This window comes from Motacilla alba, chromosome 1A (assembly GCF_015832195.1).
Source record: "Motacilla alba alba isolate MOTALB_02 chromosome 1A, Motacilla_alba_V1.0_pri, whole genome shotgun sequence".
NCBI lineage: Eukaryota > Metazoa > Chordata > Aves > Passeriformes > Motacillidae > Motacilla > Motacilla alba.
The window spans coordinates 5,962,797-5,988,441 of NC_052031.1; the positions used below are offsets into that span (position 1 = coordinate 5,962,797).

A 25,645-nucleotide genomic window follows, 5' to 3' on the forward strand; every position below is an offset into this window, starting at 1 on the left:
CAGAAAACTCAGAGGCGTGGAAACGCAGGGACATAGCCAGAGACATGCTTCAAACCAGGGATAAAGAGAGCCATAGTTTTCTGACACTTATGTTTTAACCATTAAGGAAAAAATGTGATATATTGGATGTTTTTGTAGAATATTTTTGAATGTCAAAATTCCCCTTGAAGCCTGCGTCTCCTTTATGTTTGCTATTATTTTATTTTCCTTTCACGTGCATTCTGTAAAAAGCAAAAAAACCCATGAAATCTAGAAAAGAAAAAAAACAACCTTTTATTCTCCATTCATTCAGCAACAAAAGCAACAAAGAAAGAAGGTTTGAACCAATCTTTTATTAAAATAGGGAAACAGTAGAATAGTTTCTATAACAACTTTCTTTATTGTTGTCTGAATCAAATGGCAAAAGTTTTTATTCACCTACGCATCTTATATTTTAACAAGCCACATGTCACTCCTGAACTTCACCCACCCGTATTTCTGCATGCGATGGCATTCTGGTACAGTCAGCGAGGCACATGCCATTCAAAGGAGTTACAATCTCCTCTTTGTTTTTGTGGTGTTGTTTTGGGGGAGAAAAAGAAAGAGTAATTGCCCATGTTAACTGATGTTCATTACACGGAATTGTTCAGCTCTCTTAAAAAATCATTGATCTGCTTTTCCCCCGTGAAAGTATTCAAGGTCTCAGTTCACAAAAGAGAAATCAGCATGTAAAGCAGCAGTCTGGCAATCTGTGCTGCAAGGAGCAGAGTGTCACGTTCTGTGCAGAAATGTCAGCAGAGTTGGCTATCTTAAAAAAACCCAAAAAACCAAATATTTAGAAATTATGAGAAACAGTATTACTGTTGCAGTCAGATGTGATTTTGGGGAACAATCTGTTTAAGAGTAGGCATTTTTTTCTCATATATTTATATGTTCATGATTGAACATTTGTTAGGTAACATCTGGCACGAGCTGTTCCTCTTTCTCCCTAAGTTTCATGGCTTTGTTTTGTATTTGAGAAGGATATTACAAAAGGTAATTTGGTGTCTCACTCCCATTGGTGTGGTCATGGTTTTAACTTTTGAATTACTCCCTTGAAATAGGAGGAAGGGGGGAAAACCACCATTTGGGTATTTTTAATAGGGAATAGGCAGTATTTAGATTTCATGGCGAGTGCCCATGGTACGTTGTGTGCATGCAGCAAGTCAGAAGTGCAGCTGCAGACCAGGGTCCATGAGCCACAGATAACAAAGTCACCCAAAATCTGGGGCTCCAGCCTTGTCCATGTGCTCTTATTATCATTTACTGTTTGTATTGCAGATGCACGTAACAGATTGTACAATATGCTGTACAAACAGATTGGTAGAATGATCTTTGTCCTGAAACACTGACAGCAGAGCTGAGCAAGAAGGATTGACAGTGTGCCTGCACTGAGAGCTGCACAGCCCAGATGCCACAGTTTTGGACCCATGTCCTCAACAAAAAGGGCTTTGTGCATCTTTGGTGAAGCAAAGGTCTGTTCTTGCTGATCTTACTGTAAAGGGCTGAAATTTTAAATAAGAATTAAAAGAAGAAAGCACAAAGATCATTAGAGAGCGAGTAGGAGAAGGGAATGTGCCTACTTCTTGCTTTTTTTCTTCTTCTTCTCATCTAACAGCATTTCTTCTACACTTGCCAGATCAAGTGTGTCAAAGGAGCAGACTTTCAAACTTTGGGTAGTTGCTCCCAATATTGGAACAAAGCCCTGCAAAAAAAAAAAAAAAGGCTGGGGCATGCAGGGCTGAGGCTTTGGTGACCTGACTGGGAGGGGCACTGCTCATGGAAACTCTGACGCTTTGGAAATTATAGGGGGAGCGAGCCTGCAGACTTGGCTGGCTTTCACAGGGCTACCCAAACAGGAAAAATCCTAATACTTAATGTCTTTTTCATCATCCAGGGCATGCAAAGAGATCATCCACTTATGCCCTGCATGGTTAAGAAAACCAAGAATTGCTCACTTATTTATTGAAGTAGCTAATGTGCATTTCAAAGTGCCTCAGTGTTGCCTTGTGGGGGAAGTGAAAGTGAACATTAAGATTAATTTCAATGAAAATATTTTGTGGAAATAGTTTGTTCAGTGAATCTAGATCATCTGCAGCTGGTAGAGTAATGATATAAGCCTGTTTATATGCTTTATTAAATCAACAAACCACATGAAAATGGAGGTGGTTTGGGTTGTGCACACAGCTTTCAGAGGAACTTTGCTTAGGGACAAGAAATGATTTTGCCATTTAGATTTTGCCATTTCTCTTTCATGTGAAAGTGCTCTCTCACTAAAATTATTAAAGAAAACATTTTTCAACTGTGAAGTATTGCTGATATTTTGGCAGTGGCTGCGGCCAGTAGTCCAAGGGATGGGAACTGCTGAGCACTTGGTATTTAAACAACTGGTGTTGACTTTTTGGTTAAAGAAGTTTTATGACTGGATCAGACATAACACTTGACCCACGTGGTTTTTGGTTTGAGGTAAGACTGTTCAGGAACATGCAAAGATCAGCATCCCTGGCTGCTCATGCTTGAGCCACTGTGGCCTTTGCAAAAGGAGGTGATCTCTAGATCAAGTGAGAGATTTTGAGTTCCAGGATGCAAAGGTCTCAGCTTGGTAACCTAACTTGAATGAAGAAAAATCCTGCTGGTTCATCCAGCCTCTTTTCTGCCAAATCTCTATGCTTGTTCTGTTTAGTGCATTCCTAAATGTTTTGTCCAATTTTATTTGGAAGTGGACCATGGGACACTCTTTCCAACTCCCTACTACAACCCAAAGATTAAATATTTTATAATTGTACTTTAAACACACACAGTCCTAACATTTTTTTAATGTTTCTTTCCCCCCATTTTATTTATTTTTTGTTGTATAATCTCTCTTCTGTGCTAATATTGATGAATTGGAGGGATGCATTTTCTGTAATGTAAAATAGTACTGGGGATAAACTCTGCCTAGGATTTTGGCTGACCCCTTCATCAGGCTTAGCTCAAAAATTAATTTGTCATTACCCAGGTGCTATGCACTAAGCTTTATTGGCATAGAGGAGCGCCACATCCTGTATGTTCTTTGGAAGGAAAAAAAGTGATCATATAATCACTGAGACAGTAAACAGTCATTTCCAATCTAGTAATATTTTATATGAACTGGCACTGTATGTTGTATATCATCCATCTTGCTAATCCTTGTTCCACATTGCCTCCCACTTGAGGCCAAGAACATTACAGCTGTGCCAGAGAGTGGGTGGAAAAATAGCCTTATTATTAACCTAAGTTGAAAACATAATGGCTTTTTGAATGTCTTCATTCACAGATGCAGTCATACTAAAATATTAATACCCTTAAGTGTAGAGAAACAGAACTTTCATTTAAAATCTATTGTCCATGTGTGTTGCAAAAGGGAAAGCCTTGAAAGTGTTGTGAATTCCCTGTATCTTTTGTTTTTTGTTTTTCCTTTAAATGTCAGTGTTCTGTAAGAAAGGAGCCAACATATTCTTCAGAGTTGGTTTTGAGCAATGTTGCTGCCATCACTAACATTGTCTTGTGCTAAAGGAAAGGGTTTCTCCAGTTTTCTCTTTGTCTTAAAAGACTGGTACTTAAAAAACTGAGTGGATATTGAAACACACTTAATGACTTCTTAGTACCATGATCAAGCAGGGCTGCATTGCCACTGTCAGTGTTTGTTTAAATCTCATCCCCAGAGGGATCAGAAATATTCAAGATGCATGTGTTTTCTGGGAGGAATCATCACAAAGAGCAGAGGAGAAAACTGCAACCCTCATCTGATTAATTTTCAGAGCACCCCAGGATCCCTGATTTACAAGCAGAAATAAGGGACCTAGCAATGAAAACTGAGTAAATTTGCAGTACACCATCACTGAAAAGGCACAGAAAAAGGAGATGATGCTCTTTTCCAGTTATAGTCCTGGTTTGCCTTTCCTAACTCTGTGATTTACTTCTGTGTATCTCTTCCCAGGTAAAATATGAATGTTCCATGAACCTATTTAGGAGGTGTAAGAATTGCTCTTGAAGACTATTCAGGGAAAAAAAGAAATAAGTCTTGATTGTACCAATTTATGACTAGCATGCAAAAATATCCCCTCTTTTGAAAAGGAAAATAAAAGGATTAAAACTTGCAGTGTATCAGGCCATGTGTTGTAAATTAGCCTAATTGTTTTAGAATTCAGAAGTGTTTCATCATTTTAAATTGGGCTTGTCTGATATTTAGTTCCACATTTTTTATAACTCTGCAGGACTAATATGTAGCCTGTTGTTGCACATGAAAAGCTTTTTTATCCTAATTTTTAAGACTGATGGAATGAGAGGAGGTTGACAAGTGATCGCTTAGTTATCTCTGTGTCAAAGCTTATGATATGCTTTATAGTGAAAATGTGCAATATGCACTTCCAGAAATTATTTTGCTCTATATTATGGTTTATCTTTCTGGCATACAGAATGCAAGAGTGAGTAATGCTGAAGTCTGATATATGATTTCAAATTGCTTGTAATTATCTTTAAGTTTTGCCTAGTAAGTCTTAGCAAGAGACAAAATAGTGTACAAGATAGGGGCCCCAATATTAACAGGTCTGCCCTCCAAGCACATCCTTATTTCCCCAAATACCATTTCATGTGGAAAAAAGAAACTCCCATTTTTAGGGCATTATTTTGCAGTTTCTCAGTTGATCCACTGTACTCCGTGAATAAATACAAGTCATCTGTGAGTAGGGCTTTTTGTGAAAAGACCAAGTGATGCTTGTTCCCAGTAAGAACTGGTGGTTGCAAGGCCTGTTTGGCAATCTAACCTGTAACCCACCATTTGTAGCTTCCATTTGGAAAACTTTGCATTGCTTGTGCTCAACAGAAATATTTCGCACAATAACAACATGCTGAATAAATAACGAGGTCACATTGTAAAGTTAACTAAAGGACCTCTGGTATCAAAATATGATTGCTCAGAGGTATTTTATTATATGTATATATATATATATATTTTTTTTTTTAGCTTGCAGTTAAGACTGGGGACTTTGTTCTAAAGCTCTGAGAGTTTTTTGGTAGTGAAGCTGCACGTCTGTGATATTTTGTTGGATGTGCTCCTGTGGCTGCCATGGTGACCTGCAGAGAGCACCATGCAGAATCCTGCTTCTCCAAATGTGATTAGATACATTCAGCAGCCGCATGCTATTGATGCCAAGGAACACTGAATAGTTTCATCTACTTTGCAGACAAGCTTCAGTGTAAGCCCTCCTGCCACTGCCTGCTCAAGGCCACCTTTGACAGCCGCAGGAGCCAACACATCACTGTTTAGGCACTCGTTTTGTTCCTTTTCTCTATTTTTCCTTCTCCCTCTGATTAAGTTGCCAATCATCCAGCTTCTTTCTCTTCTTGTCCTGATAAGTTGCCAATCATGTCATACAGCCTGTACCTCTAGAGCCAAGTATTTCTCTTGTCATAACTTGAAAACAGGCTGCTGGAGAATTATTTTAAATCTTGGTCTGATTAAATGCCACATCTTGATCTTTGGAGAGCCATAGAACCTATAGATCATGGTGCTCTTGTTTGGACTTCTCTGAACTGGTATTAACTAACAGGCTTACATGTCCTAAGGGTCATCCACCACAGTCTCAATATTCCCTTCCCTTAATAGATACTAAATATTCCTGACTAGGTTTTTTTCATCAGTTTTCCAAGGCATACATGGTGATAGTTGCAAGAAATAAACAGTCAATTGTATGAAGGCTTCTGGGGAGAATAACATATTTATTTTTATGGCATGCGGGGTTTTATGTTTTGGTCTGCTTGTCAAATCATTTATACAAAGATAAGTAGTAGCACTATTTCATAAGGTCTTCAAGACATAAATAGCAGTGGGAAATTAAGCAAAACTAAAAGTGTTAACTGTGAAAAGCGTATTTAAAATACTTCTTGTGAGATTTTGAAATAGTTTTTGGGGGGAAATTGTGGAAAGTCTGATTCTTGGAAATCTACAGATAGAACAAGATAAAACTTTGGAAGAATTACATGTGGAAGTGTAATGCTGTCCTCTCTGGGAGAGGAGCTTAGCTGAATTTTCCTGCCTCTTACAGTTGTATAATTCTATTAAAACTGCTTTCCTAGATATACAAGATAACACTTTCCCCCAGTATTAATACTTTGCTAGCTCGTTTTCCAGTCAGAATGAAAAGACTGTATGAATCATCTTAGCTCCTCTCTCGTTTTGGAAGTACATGTGTTACACATCTCTTCCGTATCTCCCTTCATTGATTTTACATCAGTTAATCATCAGACAAAAATAAAGAGGAATAATAATTAACTAGGATAGCAAACTCTCCCCAAAAGTGTTTTCCTTGCCCTGGTGAGGTAAGGTGAAACATGAGCTGTAATTCTTTATCAGGACACTTTGCATTTTTACACTGTTAGTTTGTGCAAAACAAGATTCTGTGCAAGAGGCAAATGAGAGGCATGTTGGGAAATGGTTGTGAGATACCTCTCAAATACCTTTGAGCTTGAGCTTTCTGAGCATAGATCCCCCATATGAAGTGTGTTCTTCCTTCTCATTGCTTGTGCTCATTAAGTGCTGCCATTTATTTTTGTGTGCCTGCACAAATATATGGCTTTATTACTAAAGTGGTTTGTTTATCTTTGCTGCTGCTGCATTTATTTTAGCACTCATCTAAACAATTAATTAGGGAAACACTTGAGTGCCGAATACACTTCTTCAGATACCACTCAGTTGGGTTTTTTATTTATTTCCAGGAGCATCAAGGATTAAAAAAAACCCATCTTTTGCATTTTTCTTTCTAACCATGCCATTTTCCCTCTTTTTTGAAGTTTCCACAGCAGAGTACATTGCTTTGAAAGATCATGGGCCCTGTTGAGAGTTCAAAGCCAAGTAAAGATGATGCTTAAAGTTCAAAGGCTCTGTGGAGCTGCATCTTCATCTGCATAAAATTGTTTCAATTGACTAGAAAGATAGAAAAGTTGCCAGGAATTGCTTCTATTTCATTTTTATTATTCTTATAAAGAAAGCCTAATTGGGGAACAAATGTGTCACTGCTAACAAGTTCAGGCAAAGCGAAGCTCCTTAGATGAAACACTGCTTGAAGGTGCAATGCAAGAAAGATTTGACATGTGCTGTGACCCTGTGAGAGTGAAGCTGTGGATGCCTAGAAATCAATATGAGATGTGCAAGGGTTCATGATGTTGAAGTCGAGAAAGAGTTGAAAGTGTTTGACTGCGTCTTGGGCAGAGGGAGCAGGGAGTGTAACAGATTCAGAGAATGGATTTAGACCTGGGTTTTAAAGATGGGGAAATGTATTTATCAGGGAAAAAAAATTAAAATAGTTGAAAATTATCTCCATTAAAATAGTGTGTATGTTGTAGCCAGTCAAGACTCAGAGTAGAGGCTTTGCCAGTTCTTCCACCAGCAGAGAGTGGAGCCCACAGCTTGGTGACTTGGACACAAGCAGCAAAATAAGGGGCAGGGGAGGTGTTGGAGGAAACAGTAATTTGTTGATTCAAGTTCAGGGCACTTAGAGGCAATATTTATTGCAGAATTTCTTCCCATGCTACTCAAGCATCCCTTAAGCCATCTCAAATGTCTTGTATTGATTTCTTCCCTTTCCTATAAGGTATCTTTCAGGGGAAGTGTGACAGACTGCAATGAGTCAGATGGGCGCAGCGCTGGCACGTAGGGCTCTGCTGTTACTCATTGTCACTACGATAGCTGTGTCTTTTTACCTGAATTTCTATTTTTTCATGGTTTCTTCAGAGTACTCCTTTGAGTTCAGAACATTTTATTCTTTCTATTTAACAAGAAAAAGCTAGAGCACAGGGAGATGAAAGGCCAGATTGTTCAAAAGCATTTAGGTATTGAAAGATTCAGATGGGCATTGAGTGTTATTTTCAGAAGAACTTAAACATCCTATTCCTAGAAATGAGTTATCCAAGGTCAGATTTTAGATTCTCTTGCAAAAATGGTATCCAACTCTTCCAAATCCAGCTAAATGTTGAAAACACCCCATGCACAATGTTCTTGACAGGTTTCTGGGTAGGGTTGAGGTTTTGTTGTTGTTTTGTAAATGAGAGAAGTGTCAGCAATAGCAATCTTTCCACAATGTACCTTTTATAACACCTTCTCCCTGACCCTTTTTCTTTTTTTTCTCTTTGTACTGCTAGTTCTGGTTTTCCCTATGCTGTCCTTAGAAGACACAAGCTGACAGGTTTAGAGCAGTCAGTGGGGTTTAAAAAACAGATACAACATGACTGGATGAACTGCAACTTTAGAAAAATGCATTGTGTTATCATTAATTCATAAATCTATTGATATGTTTCTAAAAACAAGGTATGACACAAGACATTTTTATTTGCAATACCTGCCATGCTGGGCTGTTCATAGAATCACCACAGAAAGCATAAAGTGGTCTGGGGTGGAAGGGGCCTTAAAGATCATCTCATTCCAACCATCCTGTTGTGGGCAGGGACACCTTCCACTAGACTAGGTTGCTCAAAACTCCATCCAGTCTGGCCTTGAACACTTCCAGGGATCCACAGTTTCTCTGAGCAAGCTGTTCCACTGTCTCACTGGCCACACAGTAAAGAATTTCTTCCTTGTACCCCATTGAAACCTGCCCTCTTTTAGTTTGAAGCCATTCTCCCTTGTCCTATCACTACGCGCCCTTGTCAAAGTCCCTCTCCAGCCATATCTTGGTTCTCTTTAGGTACTAGAAGGTGCTACAAGATATCTGATTCTGTTTCTCTAAGAAAAAGAAAAAAAACCAAACTAATTCCTGTGTTCTTGCTATGAAAAAACTCATCTAGTGTGTGAAATTTGCTGGTTCCCAATTGATGCGTACAACAATAAAACAGTAATTTAACTGATGTTGTCTGCTAGAGTTAAATAAGCTTGCAGTATATTTCTGGGGAAGTTAAGCTGTGTTAGGAGGGTTGTTGCCAGAAGCCTGCTAAATTCCTTCATTGGCATTTCACAGAATCACAAGCTGGCTGAGGTCCGAAAGAGCCTCTGGGATTCATCTTATCCAACTCCAGCTCAAAGCAGGGTCATCTACAGCAGGTTTCTCAGAGCTGTGTCCTGGCAGGATTTAATATCTCCAGGGATGGAGAGAGTCCACAACCTGTTTGGACAAACCATGCCAGTGTTTGAGCACCTTTACACTAAAAGTGTTGCTCCTTATTTTTAAATGGAATTTCCTGTATTTTAATTGGTGGCCATGGCCTCTTGTCCTGTCATTGGACCACTTAGAAGTCTTTTATCTTCCTCCAATGTTTTCTTCTCCAGGCTGAGCAGTCCCAGCTCTCTCAGTTGCTTTTCATATGAGAGATGCTTCAGACCCTTCCTGATCTTCATGGTCCTTCACAAGACAGCCTCCAGTATGTCCACATCTTTTTACTGGGGAAAAAGAAGAAAATCCAGAACCCCATATATGTCTCAGCAGGGCTGAGCAGAGAGCAACGATCACCTCCACTGACCTGCTCTGCCTGATGCAGCCCAGGATGCCTTAGGCATTTAACCAATAAAGATAATTTCCAGCACAGAACATAGGTATTTCATAGGGAAAGTTTATAAATTGCAAAAAACTCCCAAAGATTTGATTCTTTTGAAGGGGTAGTTTTATGGTAAAGCTCTTCTATTCTGAGTATTTTTCCCTACAGAGTTGCCTCCTAGTTGAACTAGGACTCAAGTGGCTTCTCAGGAGTCACAGTGCAATTAGAGGTTTCATCAGAGCAGTGATCTGGAAGTCTTATCAGGAAAAGCCAGTTTTCAGTGATCTTTCTCAAGCATTCAAGTGAAAGAAAAAAATAAAAGGAAATCCAGGACTATAAGACATGTGTGCTGGGAAGTTTGATTTGCTACTAGTGAGTGCCAGGGCGGGAGACAATGGGGCTTTTGAAATTACATCAGGGAAAGATATGTCCCTGCCTATGTTAATTTATGTAAACATAATCTTTGTAGAGTCTTTTTGAACTGAGATACAGTGTCACAGAAGTTTTCTGGTGCAATAATGGATTAAATCTTAATTTTGTGTTTCTATTTTTTTAATGCATCTGTTCTCTGAACCCTCTCTCTCTACTGCATCCAAAGATGTATTTAGCAGATGGTCAGACTTAGGGGTTAACTTGTACAAAGGACATGTTAGTTCATTTTAAAGCCAGTAAACTCAAGTCAGTAATTGTTACCTGGCTAAAGAAAAGGGAAGGAATAACCATCTGCTATGAAGAAAAGAATAAGAATTTATTTGAGGGATGAAGAAAGTGAATTAAAGATTAAGAAGCATTAGTGCAAGAATAAGAAGGAAAATAAGAAAAAAAAATGTAAAGGGGTCATTACAAGAAGGCAGTAAAAGAAATACATAATTATTTGTATTTTCATTTTTGTTGTTTCATTTTGGTGTCTTCCCAATTTCAAGATTTCTTTCTTGATACAATATATATACATACTGACTATTCAACTATTCAAGTGACTATTCAACTATTTCAAGTTTTTTTAAAAATCCTTGTATTTTGTGTATATTCTTTCCTATATTTTACAAGTGGGAAGTGCAGTAACTTCCTATAGGACACCCCCTCTCAGAGCTAGAGGCTGGATTGTCATTTCCCCACCCTCTGCCACTGCTGTCCTACTTACTTGAGAATTTCTTGTCCAAAAGTTCAGACAAGCAGTTTTTATTGTAACCCATATGGACTGATGTGTAAGATCCCAATTACTCTCCACCCCTGAGATCTAGAAACATGAACAGACCAAACATGGACTCGACGGGAGGCACTGAGCTGCCGCTTTGATTTTCCCACTGATTGTCTGACTGCCATCCATCTCATGGTTTTCCCTAGGGATTTACACTGGGTGGGTGCTTGGATGGCCTGGCAAAGGAGGAACATTCCAAGCCAGCTCTCCTGCAGATCAGGGTGTTAATGCAGGGCTCATGTGCTGGTTCAGGGCCACTGACTGTTCAGCTCTGTCTTCACAGCACTTCCTGAGTTTGTGTTGCAATGTCTCTCATCCACTACTCAGCCCAGACCAATAAAGCTCAGCTTCCATCCCAGCAGGCAGGGATGGTTTCTTTAGAGACAGATTAGTTTGTAATGATATAAAATTGCCTTGATGCTTTAAACCTGACTTGTGTGTATTTATTTACCCTGCCACCATGTATAGAATCTAATTCTGCATCTGCTTTTTTTTTTTTTTTTTTTTTTACTCCTTTATCACCATCTAGTAGCAGATATCATATGAGCATTGCCAAGCTGCAGGTGTGGAAGTTGGCCCCTTCCTTCAGAAGTAAAACAGACAGTTCCAGCATGCTGGCCAATTGCTTCCTAGTCATTACACTGGCAGCAGGAGAGTTCAGGAATTTGCAAAAGCTGTCATTGTCCTGTATGAAAAATTGTACATTGAAATTCTTCAGATACTTGTACAGCTATTAGCCATTTAAAACTGTTTAATGTAAGTGGCTTATTTCAGAGAGCAAGAAAAGTAGATTCTGGCAATTTTGCCCTTGATATCTTTTCTATCTGTGTCGCACTTTAGTCAAAATTTACATAATAATGGGTAGGGAAGTGTTGTGGGACATGAACCAGTGCATATTAGTTCTTAGTTGCTTTCCCAAAAGGCTTGAAAATGCAGCAAATATAATCTAGGTCAAAAAAAGGAAAAAAAAAAAGAAAAAAAAAAAAGAAAAAAACCCAACAAAAAAAAAAAAACCAACAAAAACCAAAACACTTCCATTTTGTAGGCAGAGGACATTTATAGAGAGCATTTGTATTCACAAGGGTACAGGAATGACAGAGTGCGACTCCTCCAAAAGAGCTCCCTGGTGCAGCTGAAGGCTGACAGCAAACTAGGACTTGTGGCCAATTAACAGAAAGGCCGTCATAACTTGCAAGGCATGGAGAGAAAAAATTGAGCTCCGTGGGATCATTTTTCAGTGGCCATTTACGGGGCTGTTACCGGCCTGGAGCATTTGTGCTTTAATGTGAGCGGTGTGATGCGGGGCACTCTGGGGCTGGGACGCTGCCACCCTGAATGCTGTAACCAGGAGGAAAAATAGAGCACAGGGTGGAATTTGGCACGTCCCAGCTGTGAATCCTTCTCACATGTGAGCCCTTGCCTACATTCAGCTAATGTATTAATATTAGAAGTGGCATTGCTATAATATGTGCTGTCATTAGAGTGGCAATGCGATTTCCTGGCTGGTGACAGGACTGTAATACGGTTTCCATCAGGGTGCCAATTATATCAAACTATTAGCAAACCTGAGCTAATTGGGAGGCGGCATCATTAAAGGTTGGTTTCTGCTTTATTCGGCAGTTCTAGCAGGGATGGCTTCGGGAGTGAATCCTTTCCATCTTACTCTCCCATGACTCCATAGGCAGTAGAGCATGAGGCTAGTGCAGGTAGAAATCAAATCACATCCCTGCCTTAGCCACCTTCTTCTGATAAGCAGAGTTTCAAAAACAGTAGGATTTTTATTTCTGGGTGTCTTTGTCAGGAATGTCTGTATTTGCTCTTCATGGTTTTCTCTGGTTTTGCATGGAACCACCTAATCAAAATCTCTAAAACTTGAAACATCTCTCCTAAGACTAGACCAGTGTCTTCTGTGCAGGTTAGCTAATTGCACTAACTTCTGTAGCACAGAAGAAATGCCAGGCAAGGCTCCCACTGCACTGCAAAAAATGTAAACAAAGTGAAAAATCTCATTGCCCAACCACACACCTGAATGCCTGGTAGCAATAGGTCTTCTCAGTGGCTTTAGTGGAAAAGAGATTTTAATGTCTTCATTGGCTTTTGGAAAATGAAATTACAGGTCTTGGTGTGTTTGGTTGGAAATCGTGCTGTTCAGGCAGCTTTTTGTGATGTACAGAGCAGGTATTCCAGAGTTCAGGTGGATGGCTGGAATGCAAGAGACCTTGTTAAAGGCTGCCCTGTATTAGTGTAGTTTTTAAATTTTGGTGGTGGATGAGTGAATGTGGAAATCAGGAGAGAAACATTTGGAGTGGGGAAAAAAACAAGAAAAAGAAATCCTCCTGAACTTAAACTAGCTTGAACTGTGCTGGATTGACAAGAAGCTACTGTCCCCATTGAGATTCCAGGCTTGTATGAAGCCAGCACCTGTTCTGCTTGCAAATGCACACACAAAAGTGAGCTTCATTCACAGAAAGAAAGAAACATAGCAGGACTTCACTCATTTAGCCTTCCAGGGCCTTCAGTCCCTTGATCTGTCAGCCCCTTAGAATTCAAACGCAGCCTTTAAAAGAATTTTCAATTCACAACATGATGACTTTGTTGATGTCCTGAATGTGAATGTATTTTGAATTGAATTTGTCTGCCAGTATTCCATTACTCACTAAAAGAATACAGAGTTCAATCATCAGATAATCATTATAGCTGTTTTGAAGTGTTTATTTTATTAGTCTAGAAGGTAAAGCAAATTTCATACTTTTAAGTTGTTGCAGGCTTTGCAGGCACCCTGATAAGCTCTTGTATTTCTATACCCCATGGTTAGGGTTCAGGTACTGGCAGCAGGTGATAATATGCACAACACAGGAGAGATCCAAACTGACAAATTTTGACAGTTGAAAACTAAAGAAACTAATATATCAGACCAATAAATATGGGTTGGACTTTTTTTTTCCCCTCCTGTGTCTTTTCTCTTTTAATTCCCAAAAGTTAAATTTTCAGGCCTGGGAGATCACAGAATATTTTTCTTCAAGCAAATCAAAACCTCAGAGCATCTTGTGGAATGTGTTTTAATTCCTGTCCATATCCAAGGGTTATTTTCTCAAATAGATGCACATGTGTAATTCCTGGTAACTTTAACACAGGAATTTTCTATTCAGTTTAAGGAGCTGTAAAAGACTTTTTCTCACCCGAAGCAAGATGGAGGTGTCCATATTCACTCAGGCATGAAATCCTGGCTGAGAGATTAAGCCTCTTACACAGATCCCAGTGCCGTTAAATGCCAACGAGGACTGTGTAAGCCACATCTTCAAGTGGGGGAGAGCTTCCCTTTGTTAGTTATTCAAAATTAGGAATGTAAACAGCTCTCACAGCATAATTAGTCTGTGTTTGAATTGGAAGAAAGTGACAAAAATAATGGCATAGCAGAGCTCCTGGAGATGTCATAGAGCTGGATCTTGCAGCCTAACAAAGCCATGACTGCTCTGCTGGGAGGCAAATTTGGGTCATAGAGCAGAAGTCAAACAGGAGGAGAAGCCCCATTGCATGGGGTCACTAACAGCTCTTTGAAAAAATTCTCTTGCTTACAGGAGGAATGGCATGTCTTGAAGTTTCGTGGCGAAAACTGCAATTTGTCGTAGTTCCACAAATTCCTTCAGAAACCCAGGTTCACTGCCAGCAGCAAACCATGGCTACTGTGGTGTGAAAGTCCTTACCACTTGATCTTTTTCCCATTCCTAACCTCTAAATGATGGCTTCAGTGAACCCATGGCTTGATTCCCCTGTAATCCATTGCTGCCATCTTTGACAGTGACTCACGCAAAGCTGTTTCTAGCCATACATGAGGCTGTTTGTCCCTGTCACTGTCTTGCTAAACAGGTTTCTGTGGAAATTAAATAAATAAAATCTCTACCAGTGGTGCTAATTGGTGCCTTTGGCAGCCTGAGCAAGGGCTTGTGAATTGAATGTGTCATGGAGAATTGAATGTGTCAACTCTCTCCCAATGGCTGGGACCTTGAGGTCTTTCTCTGGCACTAAATTTCCTTTGAAAAAAGAAAAAAAGGGGAAGGGGGGAGGGGGGAAGGGAGGGAGAGAGAGAGAGAGTGAAAACAAGCTGAAGTAAGAGATCTTTTCCCTTTTTTTAATGAGGTGTTGAAGTTGAACATTGTAGTGTCCACACTGCAGCGTTTGCTCATCAGATGCCTTAAGAAGTAGGGCTGTTTCCTGCTGTTGTTCTCAGGCATCCCATTTGTTGCCATTAAACACTGAGCAGCATGGAGTGGCAGGTTTTATTCAGTCTGTTCAAGCATCTGGCAGGATAGCCATGAAGTTGTTGCCGATGTCCTTAAGGGACTGTAGGGATCTGCATGATTCATTCAGTATTTTTTTCAAGGTACAAAGAAGAAATGCCTTACGCTGTAGTAAATACTGTTCCAAGTAGAGCACAACCAGCTTAGCAGAGCGTGGGAGATTTGCTGCTCTGGAGGCACTGACTGGCAGGATGAGCTCCGCTGCCTGTGGGCAAGAATACACTAACCCATGTGGAGCTAAACTGGGCTGTATTTCAGGCTATTGAGGACTGGCAGAACCATGTCTACAAACCAATTCACCTTTTAAGTTGTCCTGACTAGGAGAGGAGAAGGTTATCACTGCCAGGCTCTGAGTTATTTGGATGTCAGAAAAGTCTAGTTGTGGTTCAAGCTGCTGTCGAGTTTGTTGGTGATGAAACAAAGATTATATTTGTGTGGGGTCTGAAGGGAAGGGTTGTATTTTTTCATTTTATTTCAGTAGGAAACATAGTTTTTCTTTTCCAGCTGGGCCATTTGTTTGTCTTTGGCAATATTACATTTTCTTTAGTAAAATGGAGGGAGGGAGGAAGGTTGTTGCCTCTTTGCCTTTCAGCAGGGGACAGCTACCATTCCTAAAGCACAGATTAGCTCTGTCCTATTACACCGGCATCTTCCCCTCCAATATTCCTGCAGAAAAAAACTGAATTAGGTACTTTTTCTATGTACTGACCCAAAAGGATTTTACACTGGAGGCATTTTCAATGCAGTTTGTGTAACATGGCTGCAGCACCCCTGGAAAATCCATAGGCTGAGCTACAGTATTTCCTTGGGGAACCATGGACTATTGTCTTTTCTGGTTCTTCTCTGTTATCTTATTTTCTTTTTTGAGTCCAGCCCTGACCTCTGTAGCACATACCTTCAAATTCAAGTGTCCACGAGTGGGAAGTCCATGCCCCCCTCAAACCACAGCAAACCAGCTCTTGTTGTGGGGTTTGTTTTATTTAAGAAGATATGAGCCAAATGCATCCTGAGAAAAACTTTATCCATATGCATTTTCAGATGTGTCAGTCTGTGAGCTCAGAAGTCTCTATTTTTGTCAAGGTCCGATAACCTGCCTGAAATGTCTGCACGTTTCCCATTAAGCTACTGTTTCTTCCGGCCCTCATTCGCAGAAACATTTTTCTCTCCTGAGCTATTACTTCCCAAAAATGACCAGTTAAAGGGTATTTCAGAGCATATTCATCTTTCAAGTGCAGTTCTTTCAAGTAGTGCCAAGAATGATAAACCAATAGATTTCAAATTTCTCCTTATCGGAATGAACCCCCTGAGCTGAAATCTAAAATGAAACTCTTCGGGCCCATGGAAAAGGACATGGCAATTGCAAAGTTGTGATTACAACTTGATATTTTCCCCTCTGAATCCTCTCTCCTGGTTAAAAAGCCTTATATTAAAAAGCTAACAAACCAAACAAAGAAACAATAGGAGATAGACTTGGAGCTGGCTGACAGGATAGAAAAATATTGCAATATCATCTCAAAATCACACTATGAAATGTCACAAACTTGGATTTTTTTTTCTCATTTTCATCTGGGGTAAAATAATTCAGATTTTCAGAATTTTCCAGTGAAACAGAAGGTTTACAAACACTTACAGGAAACACAAATCTTAACAGGCTGTGCCTGTCTCTAGCACACATCCCTGCAAATGATGTCCTGCTTACTGAAATAATTATTAAACCATCTCCATCTTAAAGTGTGAAATTTTAAAGAACCTGTTGGCAGTATGAAAAATGTTCCTCTCAGCTGTGTTAAGTGCATTACCTGCCTGCCCATGTTTTGCTGTGCCTGCAAGTGATTTTGTGTATTAGGGATAAACTTGCTGTGTTCCAGCTGGCAATACATGGTCACCTTTGCTTGTTACCGAGGTAATGGTTGTCACTGGCCTGGCTGCAGAGCCAGAGGGAGCATTCCCAATGCCATGCACAGCTTGAGCCAAGCAAGGAGCAGTGGAGGGGCCGTTCTGGATTCAGCCCTTCTTTCCAAAGTGGGCCACCTCCACATGGCTGCTTGCAATGTTCGCTGCAGGCTGCTGTGCACACCTTCTCCTTCTGTCCTTTGCCACTACAGGGATGCTGCAGGGTTGAACACAAGCAGGAACGTCAGGTGGGCTGGGATGTTTCACCTTGGCCAACATTAGGGAGCTGATACAAGCTTTGCTCACTGCCTGAAGCACAGATTATTTTATCTGTGCCACGCTCCAAGGGAGCACCAAGACTCATGAGCCGGGGTTTCTTTTATTTACTGGTTGGTTTTGACATTTCTCTGGAGTTGTAACAAATCTCTGACTGTGATTAAGAGAACAGGATTGTTTTCTGATTCATCAGTAAGACCTGCATCGTCCTGTTTCATGTGAAGTAGATTTTTACTTCAGGATCCACTTCTGCCCCTCAGCCATCATTGCCCAGAATGTTTTCCCTCTCCCCATGGCACCAAACACCCCATCTGCAGCAAACATCTCATCTGTCAAGGAGCAGACTTCATTGCTGTGGGGCATTGCAGGCAAACCCTGGTCCTTGCTTTTTGTCCCCTGCCTGTGACATTATAGCTCTTCCCTGAGGATCTGCCTGTGAGCCCTGAGCTCACCCTGGGGCTGGTTGAGCTGCCTGGGTTGTGTGTGCTGCAGCAAAAGCTGCTTTACATGTTTGCAGTGGACAAAGTGACAGCAACCCATGTTTGGTCCCACACACCACCTGGCTGGACCATGCTGTCAAAAGGGAAACCGCAGGATTAAGGCTACTAAAGCCACCTGCTTGACTGAAAATTCAGCAGATACAGGGAGAGCAGAGCCTCCCTTAATGCTGTCAGCCATCAGCATACTCCACTATCCCAGCAGTGGTGAATTCACCTGTAGCTTGTTTTTCATTCTTGAAATGGAGATGAGTGTTCCACCTCCAGTCCTGCCTGGTTTCAAAGAAATGGGGGAACCAACCTTCACTCTTTTGTATAAGGCCCATTAAATAAGGTCCTGCTTTAGCCTGATTTTCTGCTTGGGATGTAACAATGAATTCCTGCTGCTTGAGCCTGCCATGTTGCTTATATTCAAAGTATAATGGGGAGCCTTCAGAAAAATATAACCTTATTTACAGTGTACAAAGCCAATTGGATTTTGGTTAACAATTTCTAAGTGATTACAGTTCACTAACAATGCAGGTGTGCTATAGATGCAATGCACAGGGGGGGACTTTTTATTTTAAATCATACAAGCTTTCTTTTATTCATGTCATTCAGGCGCCTCAGGATAATTCACATTTCCAGCTTTCATAATGTGTTGTTCAACCACTGTTTTTTCTCCTTCCCTATTGTACTCTCACAAATCATACTCACTAATTTCTGAAAGCTTTTCATTTCTCTCTATAGGTTGTTGTTTCGTAACATTTTATACAAGAAAAGCTGCTCTTGAGGCACAGAATGCACTGCACAATATTAAAACTTTACCTGGGGTGAGTACACTTACTTTTTGATCCTAATTATTTTATTGCCAGAAGAATAGCCCTTTTGCTCTCAATGCTGCTTGGTGCCCCAAATGATCTTGATCTCTGCAAGGAGGGTGGCTAAGCTGATGGTCTGTCCTGTGTTGGTGCCAGTCCTGCAGAAATGGCATCATGTCCAAAGGCAGCTCCTGTTCTCTAGAAAATCCTTTGGCTGGAAAAGGTACTGATTCCTGCTGAGTAGAGACAGTGGCCAAAATGCAATGTGGATCTTTTTTAAAATTTATTTAAGAGGGAGGGAAGGGAGGGAGAGAGGAGAGAAAACATACGGCAGAAAAACACTGCACCACTGGGGCTTCATGTTTGAAAAGGGAAAGAGGAAAAGAAAAAAACACAGCCAAAATTTGTTAAATGCAGCCTTTATCCACATGGTTTCTAAACATCCTGAATGCACTGTCTGCACATCTCAGGGTGTTGGGGAGTGTGGTACCACGTAGCTGCTTGCACAGGGTCATCCTGTCTCCTGACATCACCTCTCCTCACCACCTGCTCCCACTGGCACCATCATTCAGAACAGTTGTGGTTGTGTTTCTGCAAACTGTATCTTGCATTTTCCTATGGTGTTTTATATTTAAATTACAGGGCTAGAGAGAAGTATATTACTGGTAATTCCATGTCTAAACTCTGAAATCTTATTGTACCACCATTTTAATTTTTTCTGCTCTATTCTTTGAGGATGGAAGTGAAAAAATATAAAGGATGGAGGTATATTCCCTCTTGATGTAGGAGAAGTGTTCAAGTATATGTTTGTAGTGTCTGGTTACAGACATGAAAATAAATAAGTAGACTGTGTAAATAAATAGAGCATTGCCTGGACTGACAGTTATATGGCCAATATCTCCTTTAGTTCTTATGTACTGTCTGTGAAATTGGACACTCTGTGTTTGAAAAATTATATCTGGCCAGTTCACTTTATGCAAGTGATTTCCTGTTAGGAAAGCCACCTCATGTGTCATGGAAATGACCAGCATTGAGAGGTGCTGTCATAGGACAGTTACCTGTGAGCCCTGCTAATGGTAAAATGGGAGTCCTCTGTCATTTGCAATGAAAATGCTGGGAATGGTAGTAGGAAATCTGCAAAGGTAGGAAAACCTGAGAAAAGTTGTGGCACTTCAAGTGATGTTTTCCAGCAACTGGCCCTTGCAAGGGACAGTACCAAGACCTTACAAGCCTCATGGGAGTCTCAGCACCTTAGAGTGTAGAGGATGGGTGTCCCATCCTCAAGAGAGAAAGGAAGGCTCTGAAGGACAGCTCCCTTTGAGAACCCTTTGGAGCTGAGCTGATCCTCAGCACCTTCTCTCTCTGCAACCCCAGCTGTTGGTTCCCATCCCCACTGCCAGGAAATGCTGAGCCCTTGGATGAGAGCTCTCTAACCCCATTCAGTGTTGCACCTAAACTACCTCGGTGAGTGATTGCTGTCCATCGTGCTTTGAGTCAAATGGCTGTATGGACTGGCTGGGTGGGATGGAGGTGATCCCAAGTTGCTGGAGCAGCACCCTGTCCAGATAGCATCCCTCAAGCTCTACCACAAGATCTACTCATCACCCCCCTTAGAAGCAGAGAGGGTCTGTTTAGAATCAAACAATCACAGAGTCATAAGGGTTGGAAAAGATCTCCAAGATCATCGAGTACAACCTTTGACAAAAAACCACAATGTCAATTAAATCACAGTGCTAAGTGCCACATCCAGTTGTTTTTTTGAACTCTTCTAAGCATGATGACTCCACCACTTCCCTGGGCAGCCAAAGCTTGACCATCCTTTTAGTGAAGAAGGTCATTGTCATGTCCAACCTGAACCTCCCCTGGTGCAGCTTGAAGACATGTCTTCTCATCCTGTTGCCTGGCTGCACCCTCCTGTCAGGGAGTTGAAGAGAGTGGTAAGGTCACCCAAGTCTCCTTTTCTCCAGGCTAAACAAAGCAAGAGCCCTCAGCTGCTTTTAGTTTTCTCTGTTCTTCCCTGAGTCCCCCAAGCTGCTTGCTGTGTTTTGAGAGATGTTATTTATCCATGGGTGACTTAGAGGGGCAGTTTCACTCTCTGGCTTCCTCACATACAGGTGGCAAAGCTGGCTCAGCTCTGCATTGCATCTTACTTCAGCAGGGCATCATTTTCTCCCTGATTTTTGCAAGCTAATGAGCAGGCAGCAGTTAAAGATGCTAGTGTGCCTTTTGATGTTATTTTAAAATAAGGTTCAAATTTTTTTTTCCTAAAGCCCTCTCTAGCTCTTTGTCATTTAAAGTTTATCTTTCTAAGCTGTTTTTCCTGTCCTGACTGTGAGGTTACAAAGTTTTCTTTTAAGGAAATATGGACACTGCATTCCCATGACTCTGGGGCCTTGCCTTTAAAAATACTCCTGATACGGCCAGAGATGTTTAGATTTTACTATAAGTTGTTATGTTATACCTACTTTTTTAAATGGAAGCCTCTAATAAAGAGAAGCAACTTGAATACATTGCTACTACTTGTCTTTCAGAATGATTCAGCATATATTATATAACAGATTCTATATTTTGCACGTGCAGTATGCTGACATTCAGCATATATGGAGATACTGCTATGCTGCATCTGTGTATTCCCAAAATAACTTCATTTAAGCACTCTTTAAAGTTGTGGCACACGTGCTGGAAACACTTTACATTAGCAGGGTTCTCCTTATATGCATTTTATGAATTTTAGCAATTTCTGTATTGTTCCTCTTGCCTGCTAAGCAGCTTTTACCAAACAGGCAGGAATCAGTAGTGGATAGTTCTGTGTGAGAAATGGTCTCAGAGCAAATGGAAGCAATCTTCTGTCAGAGCTACACCAAGGGATGAATTTGGATCAGGTTCATTTGGGCATCAAGTGTCAGCTTGCTGCCAGTAAGCGAGGTGTGGTCAGTAGGAGGTTCAGTAATAAGATGTCTCCTGGAAACAAAAGAATCTGTGCCTTCCCCTTTTGCTGTAATATCACCATGCCTCAGCTTAAATAGCCCAGGAGGAAAGTCCCAGGCAAAGGCTGGTGATTTATTAGTGTAAGGTAAGGAAAGCTGGCAGAGGAAGGAGCAGGGGGCTGCAGGGATGCTGTGGCTGTTGGAACTCATCTGTGTTTTACCTGCGCTCAGGTGTAACCTGCAGTGCTGCAGAGGTGTGGAGGAGAATAGCTCTGTGTTCATTATTGTTAGAGCCTAGATTATTTCTGGGTTTAGTCTCTTCATTTCTTAAATGCAGGCTTGATCCAGGTAGCTTGGTAAACAGGTTTTGGATCAGCACTGGTGAAGCCAAAAAAGTGGGGGTTTAATGTGAAATTTATCCTCCTTCCAAGGCTGCATGTTCAGTTTAATTTAAGTAGGTTTTTGAGCAAAGCCTGCAGTGCTATGTCTCTATCTCTGCTTTTTGCCTGGACCTCATCCTTAACAGAGACATGAAAACACCAGCGCTTGATCTGCTCCTTTGAGCTGCACCCTTTTAGTGGACATGAAGAAAATAAGACCAGACATAAATGATTAATGCAGAATCTTGGAAGAAAATGTTGCAGGGTGCCTTGCTGTTTGATTACAAGCCTTGGAATTAGTCAACATTTCCATAATTCTAAACCAATATACACCTGTTTTCCCACTGTGATGTGAAGGCACAACTTAATTTAACAGAAACCCCGCTGTGCTAAATCTCTCATTAAATACCAAGCTAGTTCTGTAATTTAAAGTTGCAGCACTACTATTTTAACTGAATTGCCTTTGTATTATAAAATTAATAAGAAGTTAATGATGCACTTTGCTATATTCGCTCAGATTTTTTTTTTCACAGCAACAACAACAAAAAAGAAAGATAAAGAAGAAAACCATGTCACCAGCTGACATCTCAAGGCTTTTCTGGTTTTAATCATTTTCCTCAGGATAGAAATTCATTTAAAAGATTTTTAAAAAAAAAATTTAAAACTTTCTGCACAAGTAGGATCAAACATCATCTTTTTATTCATGATTAATATAATCTCTCTGTTAGTCATAATATTCTTTGTCATATATTGGAGCTTTTATCTTTCCCAAAATATGTATTTAGATATCACTTGTTATGTACGATTGCTACTAGGCAGAGAAGCAGATATTCAGTGTTTGAGAAATACAGGCACATTGTTATGATATATGATACAGATCCACAAAACAGGGACAGTTCTCTTCTGTTTACTTGGTGTTGGCATCACAAGTAGCTTTTATGTCTTGCAAATGAACAATGCGAATTTTCAGATGTGTCTTTTCAAACATAGCATGAGAGCAGGTTGCTGATACCCTCATAGCTCAGAGGGATGTGGTTTATATTATTCAGCTTAGAGTCTGGTTTTCTTGGAGCGTTCATTTGGATTTTGTTTTAAAAGGCAAAAGGGAGAAAAGGGAAAATCTCAATTTGAATGTAATAATGATCCTGGAAATGGGCTTCTTTGGGATGAGATGTAGAACTGAGGCCTTAACTAGTCTCATCTTCATTAAGAATCTTCTGGCTTCGTTAGAGGTGTTTAACTTCTATTCCCTAAACAGAATAATCCAATAAATTCCACCCATCTAAATTTATTCTGTACCTTCAGTTAGATGTAATAATCTTGCTTCCCCCATGCTCTAATTTGCTGCTTAGTGAAAATTGGCTTCTGTATAGAGGGCAAACCTCAAAGAGCTGCATTCAGGGACTGCTTTAACTGCCTTTATGGCACTGACATTCGTTCATTGTTTTAGTTTTAACATGCTTTATTTTAAAAACAGAATGTGCTCTGTTTTGCTGACAAGTGAACCTGGTAGGATTTCCTGGCAAGGGTTAAGTGCAGAGAGGTAACACAAGAGCACTATATGTTGGTTGGATTCTTGGAGCCAAATAGCTGAATAAATGCACTTTTAATGTCATGCAGAGGCTATTTGAAGTCAGAAATCAATGGGCATCCATTTGTAAAATCTACGCCTAAAACTCTTTGGAATCTTTGTTCTTTATTTGAAGTTAGATTTATTGGACATGGCAAGGGTCATTTGTTGTCTTTATGTACATTTTTTTATATATCCTCCTACCTAAGATTATCACAAAAATAATTAACAGCCCACAGTCTGCACTCCAATGCTTTTAACAGAATCATGGTTTACATGGTTCTTATTTCAAGTGGGATATACATATATATTCCAAGTAGCAGCAAACCTTTTGTATTGAAGTTCTGGTATGAAATTAGGACATTAGCTATATGAATTTATTTGATTAAGGGTTTAACAGGGAAGAAATAACATTTTGAGAAAGCTCTTAATATTTTAACAGCAAGGTGGATTTTGTAGGAACTGTATTTGTAAAATATTCATGGCTTTCTTTTTTGCCAGATGTTGCCAAGGAAAACATTTTTAATCTTTACATTGTAAGCATCACTACTGGTTTTATTAAATGTTTTTTACATCATAGGAAAGCAGGACTGGCTTAGAGGGAACTTTGCCCACAGGTTGTGTACTGGATGTAAGGAAACCTCAAAGTTGATTTAAGGGTGTAGAATATGAAAAATAATAATCAGAATAATCTGGTCCAAAATGCAGGCACCCATGGTGACTTACTATGAAACCTCTTTCATTTTCTGATAAAATACCATTTGTCCAACAAGAAGCAAAAAAACCCCAAATATATTTCTGGTTCTCACTTTACATCATGAGCTCCTTTCTAATGACTGTCCTGACACTCTCCTTTCTGGAGTAGTGTTTTAATATCCAGTTCCCTTCTCTGTTTTAAGCCTTATGATTTGTCAGTACTATATGAACATTATGTAAAAATTACCTGTAATGAAAAGGTAATCATCCAATATGATTTGAATAATAGCCTGAATATGATATATCAGTGACTCTGAGAGATTTTGACAAACAGAAGGGGAATTCAAAGAGCAATTAACTTAGTTAAGGCTTTGCAGTGATTGATTTATGATGACAAATTAAACTAATTCAGTACCCATATAGTATGGCCAATGATGATGTTTAATGAAGGATCCAAAGAGTATAGAACTGCTTAAATGATAAAAATACCAGGTGGGAAAGAAGAGAACTCCAAGGGAGCAGCTGTTCCTAGGAGGTGAGCTATAAGACACTCAATGATGTTGAGAAAGTTAATCTGGCCCATTCCTTCCTTTAAAATGCTGTGCAAAAGAACCTACTTAATGATACACTTTGCCCAGCTCAAAAGACGCGTGGGTATTTTTTTTTGTTGTTGTTCAAAAACATCACTTCTACCCATGCTCCTCAAAAAAATGTTGCACTGACTATGCCACTTCAGTGAAAATGAATATTTGCACTAATTTCAGATACCTTAGTAGAAAAGTTGGGTTTGCACCTACCATTGCTTTGAAACACAGAATGGATCACCAGCCCCAGATTTATAAAATGGAAAAAAGTGACTTAGAACCCAGTGAATCTCTGTAAGTAGCTGAACTTGCAGCTTAAGGGGAGAATAGTGAGTGTTGTGCAGGCGTAGGGAGAGGGGAATATTGACCAAGTGAAAATAACTTCTCCAAATTGAGCAAAACATTTAGTTCATACTTATATTGTCCCTTTTTCTCATTGAGGGATGGAGGGTCAAATTAACCTTCACCAAATTCACAGCCTCATCATTAGGATAACTTTCTGGTGTGCAAGGAGAATGCAGTTCATATCCTCTCTGCCTTGTTTGCTGAAAGGATTTAGCTTGGATTGACCTAACAGAGCCTTCACCACTGGACTTAGTTAAGATTAGGGTCACTGTTTCTCCTCTTGAAGCTGCTCCAGCTGTATCAAAGTATCAAATTCTGGTGGGAGTGAGAGAAAGCAAGGAACAGCACTTGGTTTCCTGGTACTGAGGGTAGTGATTCAAGTACTGTGTTATCTGGATATGAGTCCATGCTCTAGTAAGTATTTTGTTCTTTGGAAAACCTTCAAACATTTGGAAGAGACTCTCCAAGAACAGGGAAGTGCAGGAAGATCCATCGCTGAGGCACTGAGAGAAGGTGGCTAAACCTTGACCTGCCTTGGGGGGTGGTGATGACCTGTGGTGTGTCAGGAAGTGCAGGGCTGCACAGGGCATGGGCATCAATGAGCTGGTTCACACCCCAAACATCCATATCAGGATGTTTAAGAAGCAACAGCACATTGGCCCAGCTGCAAAAGCAGTTAG

At 40.2% G+C, this 25,645-nt stretch overlaps 1 protein-coding gene across 13 annotated transcripts in view; it reads left to right on the top strand.

Moving 5' to 3' along the window:
* Window positions 1-25,645, top strand: part of CELF2 (CUGBP Elav-like family member 2) — a 543,235-nt gene that overhangs the window by 426,715 nt on the left and 90,875 nt on the right. For all 13 annotated transcript variants that reach the window (XM_038154615.1, XM_038154614.1, XM_038154616.1 and 10 more), the window contains one exon: window positions 18,393-18,475. In XM_038154615.1, the coding sequence (XP_038010543.1) occupies window positions 18,393-18,475 (83 nt within the window). The remainder of the gene's footprint in view (window positions 1-18,392; window positions 18,476-25,645) is intronic.